General features: G+C 40.1%; 1 protein-coding gene across 8 annotated transcripts; it reads left to right on the top strand.

Annotated features, from left to right (window-relative positions):
- The first annotated feature begins 929 nt into the window (after positions 1-929).
- Positions 930-12,732, top strand: LOC112119376 (leucine-rich repeat-containing protein 39). 8 transcript variants are annotated; one of them, XM_024218014.2, is made up of 9 exons: positions 936-1,014; positions 3,863-4,118; positions 5,303-5,408; positions 6,942-7,098; positions 7,370-7,506; positions 9,456-9,601; positions 10,533-10,685; positions 12,217-12,356; positions 12,604-12,732. In XM_024218014.2, exons 2-9 carry the CDS (start codon positions 3,913-3,915, stop codon positions 12,612-12,614), a joined length of 1,056 nt encoding a protein of 351 aa, XP_024073782.2. In that variant the 5' UTR covers positions 936-1,014; positions 3,863-3,912; the 3' UTR covers positions 12,615-12,732. The 8 variants fall into 8 exon arrangements, with proteins under 8 accessions (XP_024073783.2, XP_024073785.2, XP_026511580.1 ...); XM_024218015.2 differs by having other exon boundaries at positions 930-1,014; positions 3,955-4,118; positions 12,217-12,732; XM_024218017.2 differs by having other exon boundaries at positions 932-1,014; positions 3,943-4,118; positions 12,217-12,732.
- Positions 12,733-13,254: the final 522 nt, after the last annotated feature.

The following is a 13,254-nucleotide window of genomic DNA, read 5'->3' on the forward strand; positions in this document are numbered from 1 at the left end:
TTCTCTTAATGACATCCCTATTCCCAGAGAATGAGACCCGTGGTCCCAGAGAATAGCAAAACTCTCCTGAGAAAACTATACTGCCTTGGGAAAAGCAGATGGTTATCAGAGAGCTGAGTGTCCTGTGATTCACACCAATTTCAACAAAGTCATCATTTTAGAGGACCAAACTCTGCCTGTTCTAATCCAAGCTCCCATGATGGATCATACCTGCCAGGTAAAACTCAGTTTCCTGTGCAGATTTTTCCTGCATGGAGGACAATATGGCCCTTTATAAAAGTTATTTACATTAAGATTCTGGGAGGGGGGGAAACACCAGCAAAAACAAAACATCTCAAATTCTTCCTTCTGCAGCCAGAAGCACTGTGTGAACTACTTCTTGGTTCAGTACTATAACTGTTCAGCAGGTACCCTGGACTTTATTGTGAAGAGAAAGAACTGCATAGCAGAGTGTCTGGGAATTTCACAAATGTTTAAATTTACTACAAGTGTAACTGAGCAGAACAATACAAAGCAACTCTTTTCTCTTCCAAATACAGTGCATTTTAGGGTTTAATTTTGCTTTATAATTCTTTTCACAGTAGCCAAATGTTTAATATTTTTCTGAAACTGTGTTATTTGCAGCAAAAGATTGCCAGTGTAAAGCAAACAATTGTCATTCTAAACTCTAATCTAGCTTGTGTTATTTGGCATAGCAAATATATTAACTGGCTCTTTTTGATCACAAGTATTGATCTGTGTTTATTCCATAAACAGTTTACACAGGTTATTGTGTTCCAAAAAATGGCAAGACGTTCAGTGGTAAATGCTCTGTGGCTTTGCAAAGTAGTCCCATGTGATATCCCAGCAATGTCATGGATTAAAATTAGAACTGGGCTGGCATTACATTTCACTTAATTGGAGTCTGTATCAGAGACAGACATTAGTAACACAGACAAGATTCATAACCTCGCTCTGCTCTTGCACAGAAATCAATGAGTCGTGGAAAATCTGTGAATACATCAAATGATTTAGGTAAGTTCTAAAATGCTTCCATATGTCTGGAAGTGAACGTGGGGAGGTGATCACGGGCAGGAGCTCTAGTTACAAGACAATACATTTGCAGTTATTTTACAGCTAAAATTGGGAATGCACTTCTGAATGGCTGGCAGTTCATGATCGCTATTGTATTATCGTGTCTACCAGAAAGAAGTATAAAGGGTGGGGTCAAAATGTTCTACTTTCAGCTTTTCATAGTTTTCTCATTACATAGTTACATCTGTTTAAAAACAAAACTCTATACTTAGGGCCTCGTGTTCTGATTTCTGTAGCTGTGCAATTTACTGAAGAATTCACCGTCTGCCACAGAACAGTGGTCCAAAAACTAAGTTTTAATTTTAAAATAGATGGCCAAAAAAACCTTCAAATTTTTATGATTACAAGTAGCATTAGAAGCCCCAGTCAGGGGTTGAGGATCCCATTATGTTAGGTATCATAGACGCATAGCAAATACAGTTCCTGACATGACACAAGCTTATAATACAGGAATTTGAACTGAATGTCAACTGCTGGAATGTTGTTTTCCCAGTCTCCAACCAGCCTAAAATAATAGCTATGGGAAGCAGGAACTGACTGAGCTGTCTCAATGAGAGTTAACTCTGAAGCCTACTAATAACAATTTAAATTCAGTTATGAATCATTTAACAGAAACCTTTAGCTAATGTGTTTAGTCATGTTGGGTGCAAAGGCAGATATTGGGATGAGGAGCAGTGCGTAGCTGGTTACTGGTAAGGGCTACGGGGGTGGGGAATTAATCCCTGAATATACATCAAGACGTTTGTGTTCATACCCACATGGGGCTGGGAGGGAGAAGAGGAAGATGCATCCATTCGCCATTGCAAAAAAGCCTTGACCACTTTTTGGGAGCTCCAAAACTAAACTACCTCTCACACCTTCCTGGGCACCAACAGCCCCAGCTGTCAAAACCTCCATCTTCCCCTCAACAGCTTTTATTCTTATAGCACAGTTAAGAATTAGCAGTGCAAAAATAGTTGGGCCAAATTCTCCTTTTTTACATCAGTGTAGCTCCAGAGGAATTCCATTCTCTAGTCTATACTGTCTTTCCAATGAGGAGCCATTTTCAGTGTTCATTGCTTTATACTTTTTCTACCTTTTTGTATTCTTCTATATTTCTTTGATGTAAGTCCCCATATACAATCTGGCTATTGGATACACCACTGCAATAATAAGAGAAAGGGAAAACATAGTAGGAATACTTAGCTTGGATGCAGAAATATCTAGCAAGTAGGTACCAAATAGCCATCTTAGTGCAGCAGCTGGTTTGGCTCTGCCACATTTAAAAGGCCAGCTAAAAGAAAAGCATGCTGGGAAAGATGCCTTCAAACAAGTGACTCTATACTGGCCATTGGTAGAAAGATGATTATAGGGAAAAGGTTGACATTCCACTTTCATTGTTGGAGCGCAAGCTGTCTGTCTGGCTGAAAAAACATTCTCAGGCTTTTCAGATTGGAGCTGGGTGTTTGAGACAGTATTCCCTGTTTCTCTTCCACCAAGTAGTAGGCATTTATAATAAAAAAATTGATGCAATTTTTAATGTGATCTTAGCATTACTACATAGCCCTGCAAATCTATAGGCCAACCCTGAACCCCAGTCTAACCCTGCCCCAAACTTTGGGAGAGTTCAGCGCCAGATCTGACCTTCACAGTTGTAGCCTATTGCTAGAATACAAAAACCCAATACAAGAGTGGCTGAGAGGAACCCTTCCAGACAGGAGCACAGGAATGACCAGGTGTCCTGCCTGCCGGGCACTAGTACCAGAATGTTCAAGAAGCTTCGAACAGGCTATTATTAGTAGCCGGCCTATAGGGCAGCTTTCTTCCCAACCCCTGGCAATTAATGGTTGACTGATCCCCTGACGCATAAAGGTTAACCCTTATACTTTTTATCTTGGTTTATGTCACTGTGGATGTTCTCACAATCTGTATTAGACTCTGACCTTTTTTGAATCCTACCAAGCTCTTGGACTCAATGATAGCTCATGGCAGCGAATTCCACAGGCTAATTCTATGCTGAGTAGAATGTATGATCTTCTAGCTGTTTTTACCTTTGTTACTTTTTAACTTAATTGAATATTGGAATTGGAAAAAGGTCAGAAAATGGCAACAAAAATGATTAGGGGTATGGAACAGCTTCCGTATGAGGAGAGATTAATAGGACTGGGACTTTTCAACTTGGAAAAAAAACGATGACTAAGGGGAGATATGATAGAGGTCTGTAAAATCATGACTGGTGTGGAGAAACTAAATAAGGAAGTATTATTTATGCCTTCTCATAACACAAGAACTAGGGATCAGCAAATGACATTAATAGGCAGCAGGTTTAAAACAAACAAAAGGAATTATTTTTCCATACAACGCACAGTCAACCTGTGGAACTCCTTGCCAGAGGATGTTGTGAAGGCCAAGAGTATAACAGGGTTCAAAAAAGAACTAGATAAGTTCATGGAAGATTGATCCATCGATGGCTATTAGCCAGGATGGGCAGGGATGGTGTCTCTAGCCTCTGTTTGCCAGAAGCTGGGAATGGGCAACAAGGGATGGAGCACGTAATGATTACCTGTTCTGTTCATTCCCTCTGGGGCACCTGGCATTGGCCACTGTCAGAAGACAGGATACTGGGCTAGATGGACCTTTGGTCTGACCCAGTATGGCTGTTCTTATGTTCTTATCTCCTTATTCTTGTATTATGTGATGAGGTAACTAGGAACACATGATTAACTATTCTATATATGTGACAGGAGTCAGTTGATGTGAGTTCCATCACAGCGCTGCTCAGATTGATTGTGTTTAATTAATCAAACAGGCATATCAATTTTTTTACATTGATGTCTCCTTCTGGCATGTCCAACTCATATGTGGGATTATAATGATGATGGTAATCAGTGTGCTATTCAGAAGCAGATACCTATGGCTGAACCGGAATGTGTAAGAACCATGACTGAAACTGCACCATGCATTGGATCATTCTCTGCTGTTAAGACACTTTGGGAAGTGAGAATTCAGAAAATAAATGAAGAACTACGGAAGGAAAAGGAATTCAGACAGAGGGCTGTAGGCAGGTATGTCCCTAATCAGTTAGGAAGAAATGTGAAGCTAAACACAGGCGATATGGTTGGTGTTTTCTGGAACATGCAAGATCCAATCCTGCAATCTTTGCTCAGCTAAAATTCCCACTGAAAGAAATCTGATTTTAGACTCAGGTCGACCAGAGAATTATGTTCAACTGTAAATAGAAATTAGTGCAGCTGCTGATTCTACTGGCATATATATCAAACTACAACAGCTACCACTGTCTTCATAGCACTACAATAGTGTAAAAGAAATTCTTCATGTTTTTATAGCACAAGTTGTTGACAAGTGCCCTCCATTTAGAAACAGTCTCCACTTAATATTATTTTGATCTCGTATCTTCACTGATTAGTCTATGATGACTTGCATGAACTTTACTTGAATTCAAGCTGACTTCATACATGGATGCAAAGAAGTCAACTCTCTTTTGTCTGTGACCAGATTGCTGTCTCTGGATGGATAATCTATGTTATAGCAGCTAGAGCAGTGGTTCTCAAACTTTTGTACTGGTGACCCCTTTCACATAGCAAGCCTCTGAATGCAACTCCCATAATAAATTAAAAACACTTTTTTATATATTTAACACCATTATAAATGCTGGAGGCAAAGCGGGGTTTGGGGTGGAGACTGACAGCTCACGACCCCCCAGGTAATAACCTCATGACCCCCTGAGGGGTCCCAACCCCCAGTTTGAGAACCCCTGAGCTAGAGGCTGTGGAAATGAAAAGATTAAAGAAGCTTAGTGCTTCTCCCACCCATAAAAAAGCTACAAGCTTCCCTTAAAATGAAGGGTGTTTGGGACAGTCCCCTTACATTATTTTCCCCCCTGTTGTTCTTGGTAAAACATTATAAAACTTGATGGAAGTAGTTAATTTATCTCTATAAAATAATTTACTTCATACAGATTTTAAAATATGATCTCACCGAATCGCAAAAGATTTGTACATTAGCCAAAACATTAGAATGCCTGTAAATTCTCTAAGCTAATGAACTGCTACATTGCCAGCCCTCCCAAAGTGTATCTAGCATCCCATTAAGATAAATACTTGTCTGACCTCCATGAAGGCTTCTCGACAAAAAGTTGCCTCTTTGCTATGTCAGGCAATCAAAATGGGATAGTAAATGTTGCTCATATTAATAGCTGCACAACTAAAAAAAGGTCTTTGTTTTGTAGACTGATGCTTGTCTGGGAGGAAAGAGACAGTTTAGCCAGGCTCAAAGAAAAAGTCATCACTGAAGATGGAAGGGTTATACTAAGGATAGAACAAGAAGAATGGAAGGTAATTAACAGGAAATTGTTTGGGTTGCATGGTTAGTGAATGACAGAGTTAAGCTATTTTACATCTTTAGCCCAGCTACTTGTATTACTTTTCATCTATTCAGTGCCCACAATATGCTCAGCTCTGTACACAGATGATCAGGCACGGACAGTTGAATTATTGCTGTGAATATAAATAAAACCTGATTGTATTGAAATTAAACTTGCTCACTCTAACAGTAGAATATTGAATGCTAAGCAATTTCACGACTGACCAGCAACAGCCCAGAAAGTCTTCCCACATGAACAGGAAAACTTAATGGCATTTTATGTCTTATGCTTAATTAAAGAAGTATTCATTTTGCTAATGCCCCAGAACTACCAGGACTAGCTCCAGGTTTTTTGCCGCCCCAAGCAAACAAAAAAAAACAAAAAAACCAACAGAGTGCTGCCCCTTGAAAAGTGCTGCCCCAAAAAGCCGGAATGCCGCCCCTTTAGAAGTGCTGCCCCAAGCACATGCTTGGAACGCTGGTGCGTAGAGCCGGCCTTGAGAACGACACAGACATAACTTGTAATGCGAAAGTCACGTGAAATGAAAAGATTTCTTGGGGTTATTTCTCTTCTCTTTCTAAGGGTGAAATTCATCCAATGGCACAAAGGCTCCCAGAACGGTGGGACCACTGTGGTTCCAGTGCAAGAAAGGTGGGCAGCTGCAGAATATGTGGCAGGGTGGACCCTACCAATCTCTGTAGGTTGCAGAACTGGCTTTATGCTAGTTCCAGTGTCCACCATGAAGAAGAAGTTGAAGACGAGATGCCTGAGCCAATTTTCCTTTTAAGTCATTGGGAATCTTTCCATTGGCATTGATGGGAGTTGGATCAGGTACAGGCTGGTGAAGGTGTGACTTCAGCTTACACTGTAACAGTCATGGTGCCTGCCCCAGTCCAGGGCGGTGATGTGTCTTACACAGGAGTTTGCGGAAGATTTAATTCCCTACAAACTGCAGTCCCTACATCCCACACAAACCCTGTGTAACTCACTCAGAGCAATGAATTTCAAACCAAATTACTAAATCTATTCTATAATCATTTTATAGCAAGCAATTATTTAGAAATGTTGCACAATCTTGGAAGTTATAGGTGATCCTTTTTTAATATAAAACATGTTGTAAATACATTCTACAATGCAGTTACCTAACATTGTCATTTTGTTTTGAACAGATGTTATACAATCCACATGACAGACACTAAACATCATTTAAGTTCAAACATTTTTGTTTGTTTTGCTTCTGGGATCTTGCATTGCTCAGTTCTAGTAGTGCAGGTGCCTAAGTTCTGGGTGCAAACAGAAGGGCTGGTTATTCTTGAGGTGTAATGGGAATTAATTTCTGCATGTTGTATGGTCTAGTGATCAGAAAAACAAAACTGTTTCCTTCCTCTCTAGCGTAACTCTAAATGTTCATGTTTCCAAAATCTTCCTACATTAACAATTAGTCCATTTTCATTCCATAAACGAAGTGGAATTTCCTTCTGATTTTATTTTTTATTATTTTTAGATGTTACCTGCTTGCTTACTGAAACTGAACCACCTCCAGGAATGGCAGCTTCACAGAATTAATTTGGTGAAAATTCCTGAATTCATTGGAAGGTTTCAAAATCTCATTGTGCTGGATCTATCCCGAAATGCCATTGAAAAGCTACCTAAAGAGATTGGTAAGTGGTATTTAAATACAACAACAAAAACAAGCCATTCTGTGTTACTCAGTTGGAGCACTGCTTCTGGATTAAGCAGCCGTCACACCAAATCCCATAATTTTCATTAACTGCATCTTTATTTCAATAAGCAGACCAAGAGCACTAACACTACACTAATGAGCCAACACAATAAAGTAAGATTTAACCCCAGTACTTCACAGCTGAAAGGTTTAATTTATTCCTCAGACCCAATATTCAGGTGGATTCTCTTTGATTATTGCCTTTGCAGGCCAGCTGCCTAACCTCCAAGAGCTGCTTCTCAGTTATAATAAAATTAAGTCTGTTCCTAAAGAGCTAAGTAACTGCATCAGCCTCGGAAGACTGGAACTGGCTGTGAACAGGGATATCTGTGACCTTCCACTTCAGGTTTGAGAAAAACAATTACTTTTATTTATAGGTATATATTAAATGTTTTCACTAGCTAAAAAATTCTCAGAAAAAAAATTGAACTTCTGTTTTCTTCTAGACTTTAAAATGACATAGTACATTTCCACTGGAAAGTCTTGCATGGACTGTCTAATAGATGGGTTGTTTTCACTTTATTTTTAAGACATTGATTTTACAAATATTTAAGAATATGCATAATCTTTGTTTATATGAATAGTTCCATGGGAGCCAGTGGGACTAACCACATGAGTAACTAAGTATTTGCAGGAACTGAGCCTAATTTTGCCCAGTCTTACAGGGGAGTATATAAATAATGGGCCAGCTGCTTAGTTGGTGTAAACTGGCATCAGGCCATTGATTTTAATTAAACTATGCTGTTTTACACCAGCTGAGGATCTGGCCCACTGGCTCAACTATGACCTTAGAGAAGTCACCTTTAAGGGTGAGAGCATAGTTTAGGGTGGCCAAACTGTGGCTCTTTTACAGTTAAAGTGTGGCTAGCAGACCCCCCATACCCTCCCCCATTCTCTGCCTACCAGACTGGGGTGGGGGGTGAGCTTGGGGCTTCTGCCCTGAAGCAGGGTGCTGGGGCTAGGGGCTTCTGCCTCATGGGGCATGCCTGCCAGCACTTGGGGCTTCTGCAGAAGCGGGGCTGAAGCCCTGAGCCCTGCCAGGCATCTCCCATGCGGCTGAAGCCCTAAGCCCCGGCAGGCGCATCCCATCTCTCGAACTTCTGAAGGTTGTCATATGCGGCTTGGAGGGTCAGTAAGTTTGATCACCCTGGCTTAGTTCATTCCCTCCCCATTCAGCTAGTGGTATCTCTACAAAGACTACTGCTTGTGGTAGTGATTTGGGTGATGCAGACAACTGCATGTGCACAAGGAAGTGAATTAACTCACTTCACAGAGGACACAGAGCAGCTGAGTGTAATAACTTTTGCTCTCCACTTACCTGGGCTGAATCGTAACTGATGACGTACATGTGAAAAGGGATCCATATCTCCATATCAGTCCCTTGGCTACAAAGTAACCAAATACTTCTGATATTTATTTATTTGTATTTGCTACAAAAATTACAGCCCTGACAGATATTAAAAGTAACCTCAATTCCCACAGACTTTACAGGAGAGTGAGGATAACAGCGCTGCAACTTTCTCACTCAGGGGTATGAAAAAACACACCCCTGAGTGCAGCAAGTTTCAGCGCTGTAAAGCGCCAGTGTAAACAGTGCACCAGAGCTGGGAGCCATGCCCCTCATTGAGGTGGGTTTTTTAGAGCTCTCTCCCAGCACTCCACCGCAACCACACAAGGCACATTAAAGCTCTGCCAGTGTAGAATAGCCCTTAGGGTGCTTGGTGCACTGCAGAATTAAGTCCAAACATTAAGTCTGTAAAACCCAACAAACTGGGCAGCTTTAAAATAAATAAATATAGAATATTAACTGAATATCAGAAGTTACCAAATTTATCTGGCAGTTGTTTGACTAGCAAAGTTACCAATATTTTATGATAGGGTGACCAGATGTCCCGATATTTGGGAGTTTGTCTTATATAGGCTCCTATTATCCCCCACTCCCTGTCCCAATTTTTCACACTTGCTGTCTGGTCACCCTCTTTTATGAGGTCAAGTGAATGTTTTCTGACAAAAATAAATTTTAAGACTCTAGACCAGATTCTTATTTATACTGAAGTCCCTTTATATCACTGGAGCAATAGTGTAAATGAGATTCTGGCCCTCTGTCTTATCTCATACAACCCAGAATCACTTGTCTGGCATGGATTCCAGAACATGTTGTAGTATTTTCAAAATTTTTCTGTCTTTGTGGCCAAGATGGTTAAATAACAGCTGTGATGGAACATCACTTACTGCACAGTCTGTACAAATGTGCATTAAGGAATCCTATTAATGAGTCTTCCCTTTTCTATTTAGCTCAGTGACCTAAAGAAGCTTTACCATGTAGATCTGAGTATGAACCAATTTACTACCATCCCTTCAGCTCTCCTGAACATGCCAAGTCTAGAATGGTTAGACATGGGGAGCAACAAACTTCAGCAACTCCCTGATACGATTGACAGGTAAAAAAACATTCTTAGTTTTAATTCCATTGCATTGAAAATTTAGTTACCCAACTCTGTTCTAAAATATTAACAAGTATCAAACAAAATAAAGCAAGCTACTTATACTGTTAAAATAACTGGAATATCTCAAAGCAGAATATTTCCTTACGAGAACTAATTTTTTTTGTTCAGAAGGAAAATTGCTTGCAACTGAGTTGATACTTAATAAGACATTAAATTCCTGTTGTCAAGTTAATCTTCTTGCTGTAGAAATTTTCAACTTATAATTTAGGCTACTATCTTCAACCTGTGTTTCCTAAGATTAATGTCCTTTTTTATGCAGTCAATGCATCTCTATGTTAAAATATAATTTTAAAAGTTGATTTTTCTTGAATATATATCTACATATATTCTACATAATTGTTCTAGGTTGCCGTATGGTATCTTTGTGTCTGTAGGAGAAAAGGCTTTCAAATGTATCACATTGTATTATCAAAATTTCCACCAACCAGTGGTGTGGAGCTGGGAAGGGCAGCACATCCCCTCTGCTATGCCGTAGGGTGACACCATTGAACATGTGCATGAGCCAAGGATGCAGATGCCAATGTCTGCATCCCCTTAAAACTTAGTCATCCCACTAGTTAGTCCAGCTCTATGTTAAACTGTACAAACTACATGTTTGGCATAGGAACCGTTTTAAGAAGTAATATAAATAATGTTCAGATGAAATCACTGAAATTATGATTCTGTAGATTTTATGAATCAAATGACACCTCCCTTACCTTTCTGTCATGAACTTGCCCACAGAATTACACATGCTCCCAGACTGTTAAGCGTTACTGCATTCTTTATATCAGATACATGATTGTTGAAGTGAATCAACTCCTTTAAATTAATCATCAAGGATTCCCTAATGCTGGATTAATTGTAGAAACCTCTACTTCTACAGAATGGAGAACTTACATACTTTATGGCTCCAACGGAATGAAATAACCCACTTACCAGAAACCATCAGTAATATGAAAAATCTGAGTACTCTTGTCCTCAGCAACAACAAACTCCGGGATATTCCTGCTTGCATGCAACAAATGACAAATCTCAGGTAAACTATCAACAATACTGCAAGTACCTGAAGGCTGCCTTTAAAAATTCCCGGTGCAAACTGCTGCATAACAAATAGATAGGGAGCCAGATTCTCAGCTGGTGTGAACTGGTATAGCTCCATTGAAATCAGTGGAACTACAGATTTATGCCAGGTGAGAATCTGGCCCAGAAAGTTTTATGACAGTATTGAGTTCCTTCATTTCACCAAATGGATTTATTGCAAATGTAAATACAGTATGTAGAGTCCCAAAGGTTAAGGGAATCTTTAGATTCTTCTTGATCTGTGAGGGTTGTGGATGCTGGCTTTCAGTGGAACAGTTGGGCATCACTATTTTAGCCTCTCTCATAACACAAGAACAAGGGACAAAAATTGAAAAGCAACAATTAAAAACTGATAAAAGGAGAACTTTTTATAAAACGTATATTTCACTTGGGAAATTACTGCCACAAGGTATCAGTGAGGTCAAGAACCTAAAACCCTTCAAAAAAGGTTTAGATACTAAGATATGAATAATGAGAATATCCATTTAAGTTTGGGGATAAAAATGTGAGCTATAAATCTTAATGCTTCAAGATATAAGCTAACCAGGAACTGACGAGAAAACTTCTTTCAAATCCTTATGGGCAGATTGTTTTTTTTTATTCACTACGGCAGGGTTCTTGTTGCTTTCTCTTAAGTACTTTCATTCTTAGAGACAGGATACCAGACGAAGGCTATGTCTCCACTTGAAGCTGAGGGTGTAATTCCCAGCTTGCATACATGTACCTGTGCAAGCGCTGTTTGAGCTACTATGGTAAAAATAGTAGTGCAGCCAGGTAGCACGAGCGGGGGCTTGGGATAGCTAGTTGAGTTCATACCTACCTGGTCTGATGTAGTATAGCAATTCCTATGTTTTCAAGTGATTTGGGGATGCTACTATATCTACAGATGCATAAACTCTGCAGCAGGTTTTTATTACCAAAAATAAAAATTCTCATGTGTAATAGATCTAATTTAAATATTTTGTTCTGGTTTCAGAGTAAACATCTGCTTCTGTATCCTGATGTCAAAATATTACGAAAATGTATAACGTTATCTTATTGTGCAGTACAAACATGTACTTCAATAAACATAGGGATAGTAAGAACACCTGAATTTGTTCACTGGAGATCCTAGATTTGCTTGAATTGGCCTTGGTACTGACCACAGGTACTAAGGCCTATATTTTCAAGTGTGTGCACAAAATATTAAACATGATAGGGATTCCTTGTTAAACTGTACAAACTACAAGTTTGGCATAGAAACCATTTTAAGAAATGATGTAAATGTTCAGATGAAGACTATTTCTAAATCAGTTAAGATAAACACATACCACACTACCATTAAGTAGAGAAACTATTTGAAAGATAATGCCCTGAGAAATTGCCCTTAATTACATTTTCTTTTGCTGAAGCACTCTTCAGTGCAGCCTAGTTTAGTTTTCAAACAGTTGTTCTTGGTCGGGGGGGGGAAGGACCTCCAAGAGTCATGTTTTCTGATGAATTACCAGATTTGTCAACTTCAGAGACAACCCACTGGAGCTGCAAGTAACACTTCCCCCATGCGAGAATACTGAAGAGGAAGAGGAACGGGAATTGTTTGGTATTCAGTTCATGCATATGTATATTCAAGAGTCACTCAGCAGAGCAGGTATGAGATTTGTATTGTCTGTAACTAGAGTATGAATAAAAAATATTAGAAAACATTAAAATGCAGTCAAGCAGAATTAGGGTGTCTCTACACTGGTGTGAATTCCAGCTTGAGGAGACATACATGAGCTAACATGCTAAGAACAGAAATGTAGTTACCTCTGAATATGATCCTGGTACATACTTAACTAACAAGCCTTCCTGACATGTGTTCCACTCTGGTGACATTTCTATTTTTACCTCACTAGCTCAATCATAGCTAGCACAGATATGTCTCCTTGAGCTGGAAGTTACACTGAAGAGGGAGTAGCAGGAGAAGCGGATGCTTTTGTCACGGAGTTTCTGGAGTTCCCAGCATTTCCTGCCAGCAGGTGGAAAAGCACCAACAAGTGATGGGGAAATATAAGGTGTTTCTAGGAAGATCTAGTCACCTAAGTGAAATAAATTACAGTATATACTCAATCATGAGCCCGTTCGTTTATAAGCCGACCCGCCCAAGATGGATAAGTAAAAATGGAAATTTTTTATGACCCGTTCATAAGCCGACCCTATAATTCAGGGGTCAGCAAACTTTAGCTCCCGGGCCATGAGGATAAGCTGCTGGTGGGCCAAGATGGTTTGTTTACCTCGAGCGTCCGCAGGCATGGAGGTAAACCTAAGTAAATAAAGTGTCCCAGCACGCCAGCTGCTTACCCTGACGGGCCGGGACAGCAACTGGTGAGGAAATTATATTTGGGGGGGGGGGGGAGGGGAGAGGGAGAAGCTGGGGGTCAGGGGAGTAACCCCTGTGACCACACCCCACATGACCCCACCCTTAGCCCGGTACCCCCACACTCTCCCCATCCCATCCCTTCCCACCTTATCTGGGGAGGATGTTTCTGGCCTGGCTGGAGCTGCTC

Source organism: Terrapene carolina, unplaced genomic scaffold (assembly GCF_002925995.2).
Source record: "Terrapene carolina triunguis isolate 2854851 unplaced genomic scaffold, T_m_triunguis-2.0 Scaffold211, whole genome shotgun sequence".
NCBI classification, from domain to species: Eukaryota; Metazoa; Chordata; order Testudines; family Emydidae; genus Terrapene; species Terrapene triunguis.

Coding starts and splice junctions, on each gene's coding strand:
- LOC112119376 (XM_024218013.2), top strand. CDS start 3,913: ATGTGGGATTATAATGATGATGGTAATCAGTGTGCTATTCAGAAGCAG. Junction 4,119..5,302: donor AGACAGAGGGCTGTAGGCAG/GTATGTCCCTAA, acceptor TTTGTTTTGTAG/ACTGATGCTTGTCTGGGAGG. Junction 9,602..10,532: donor CTCCCTGATACGATTGACAG/GTAAAAAAACAT, acceptor CTACTTCTACAG/AATGGAGAACTTACATACTT.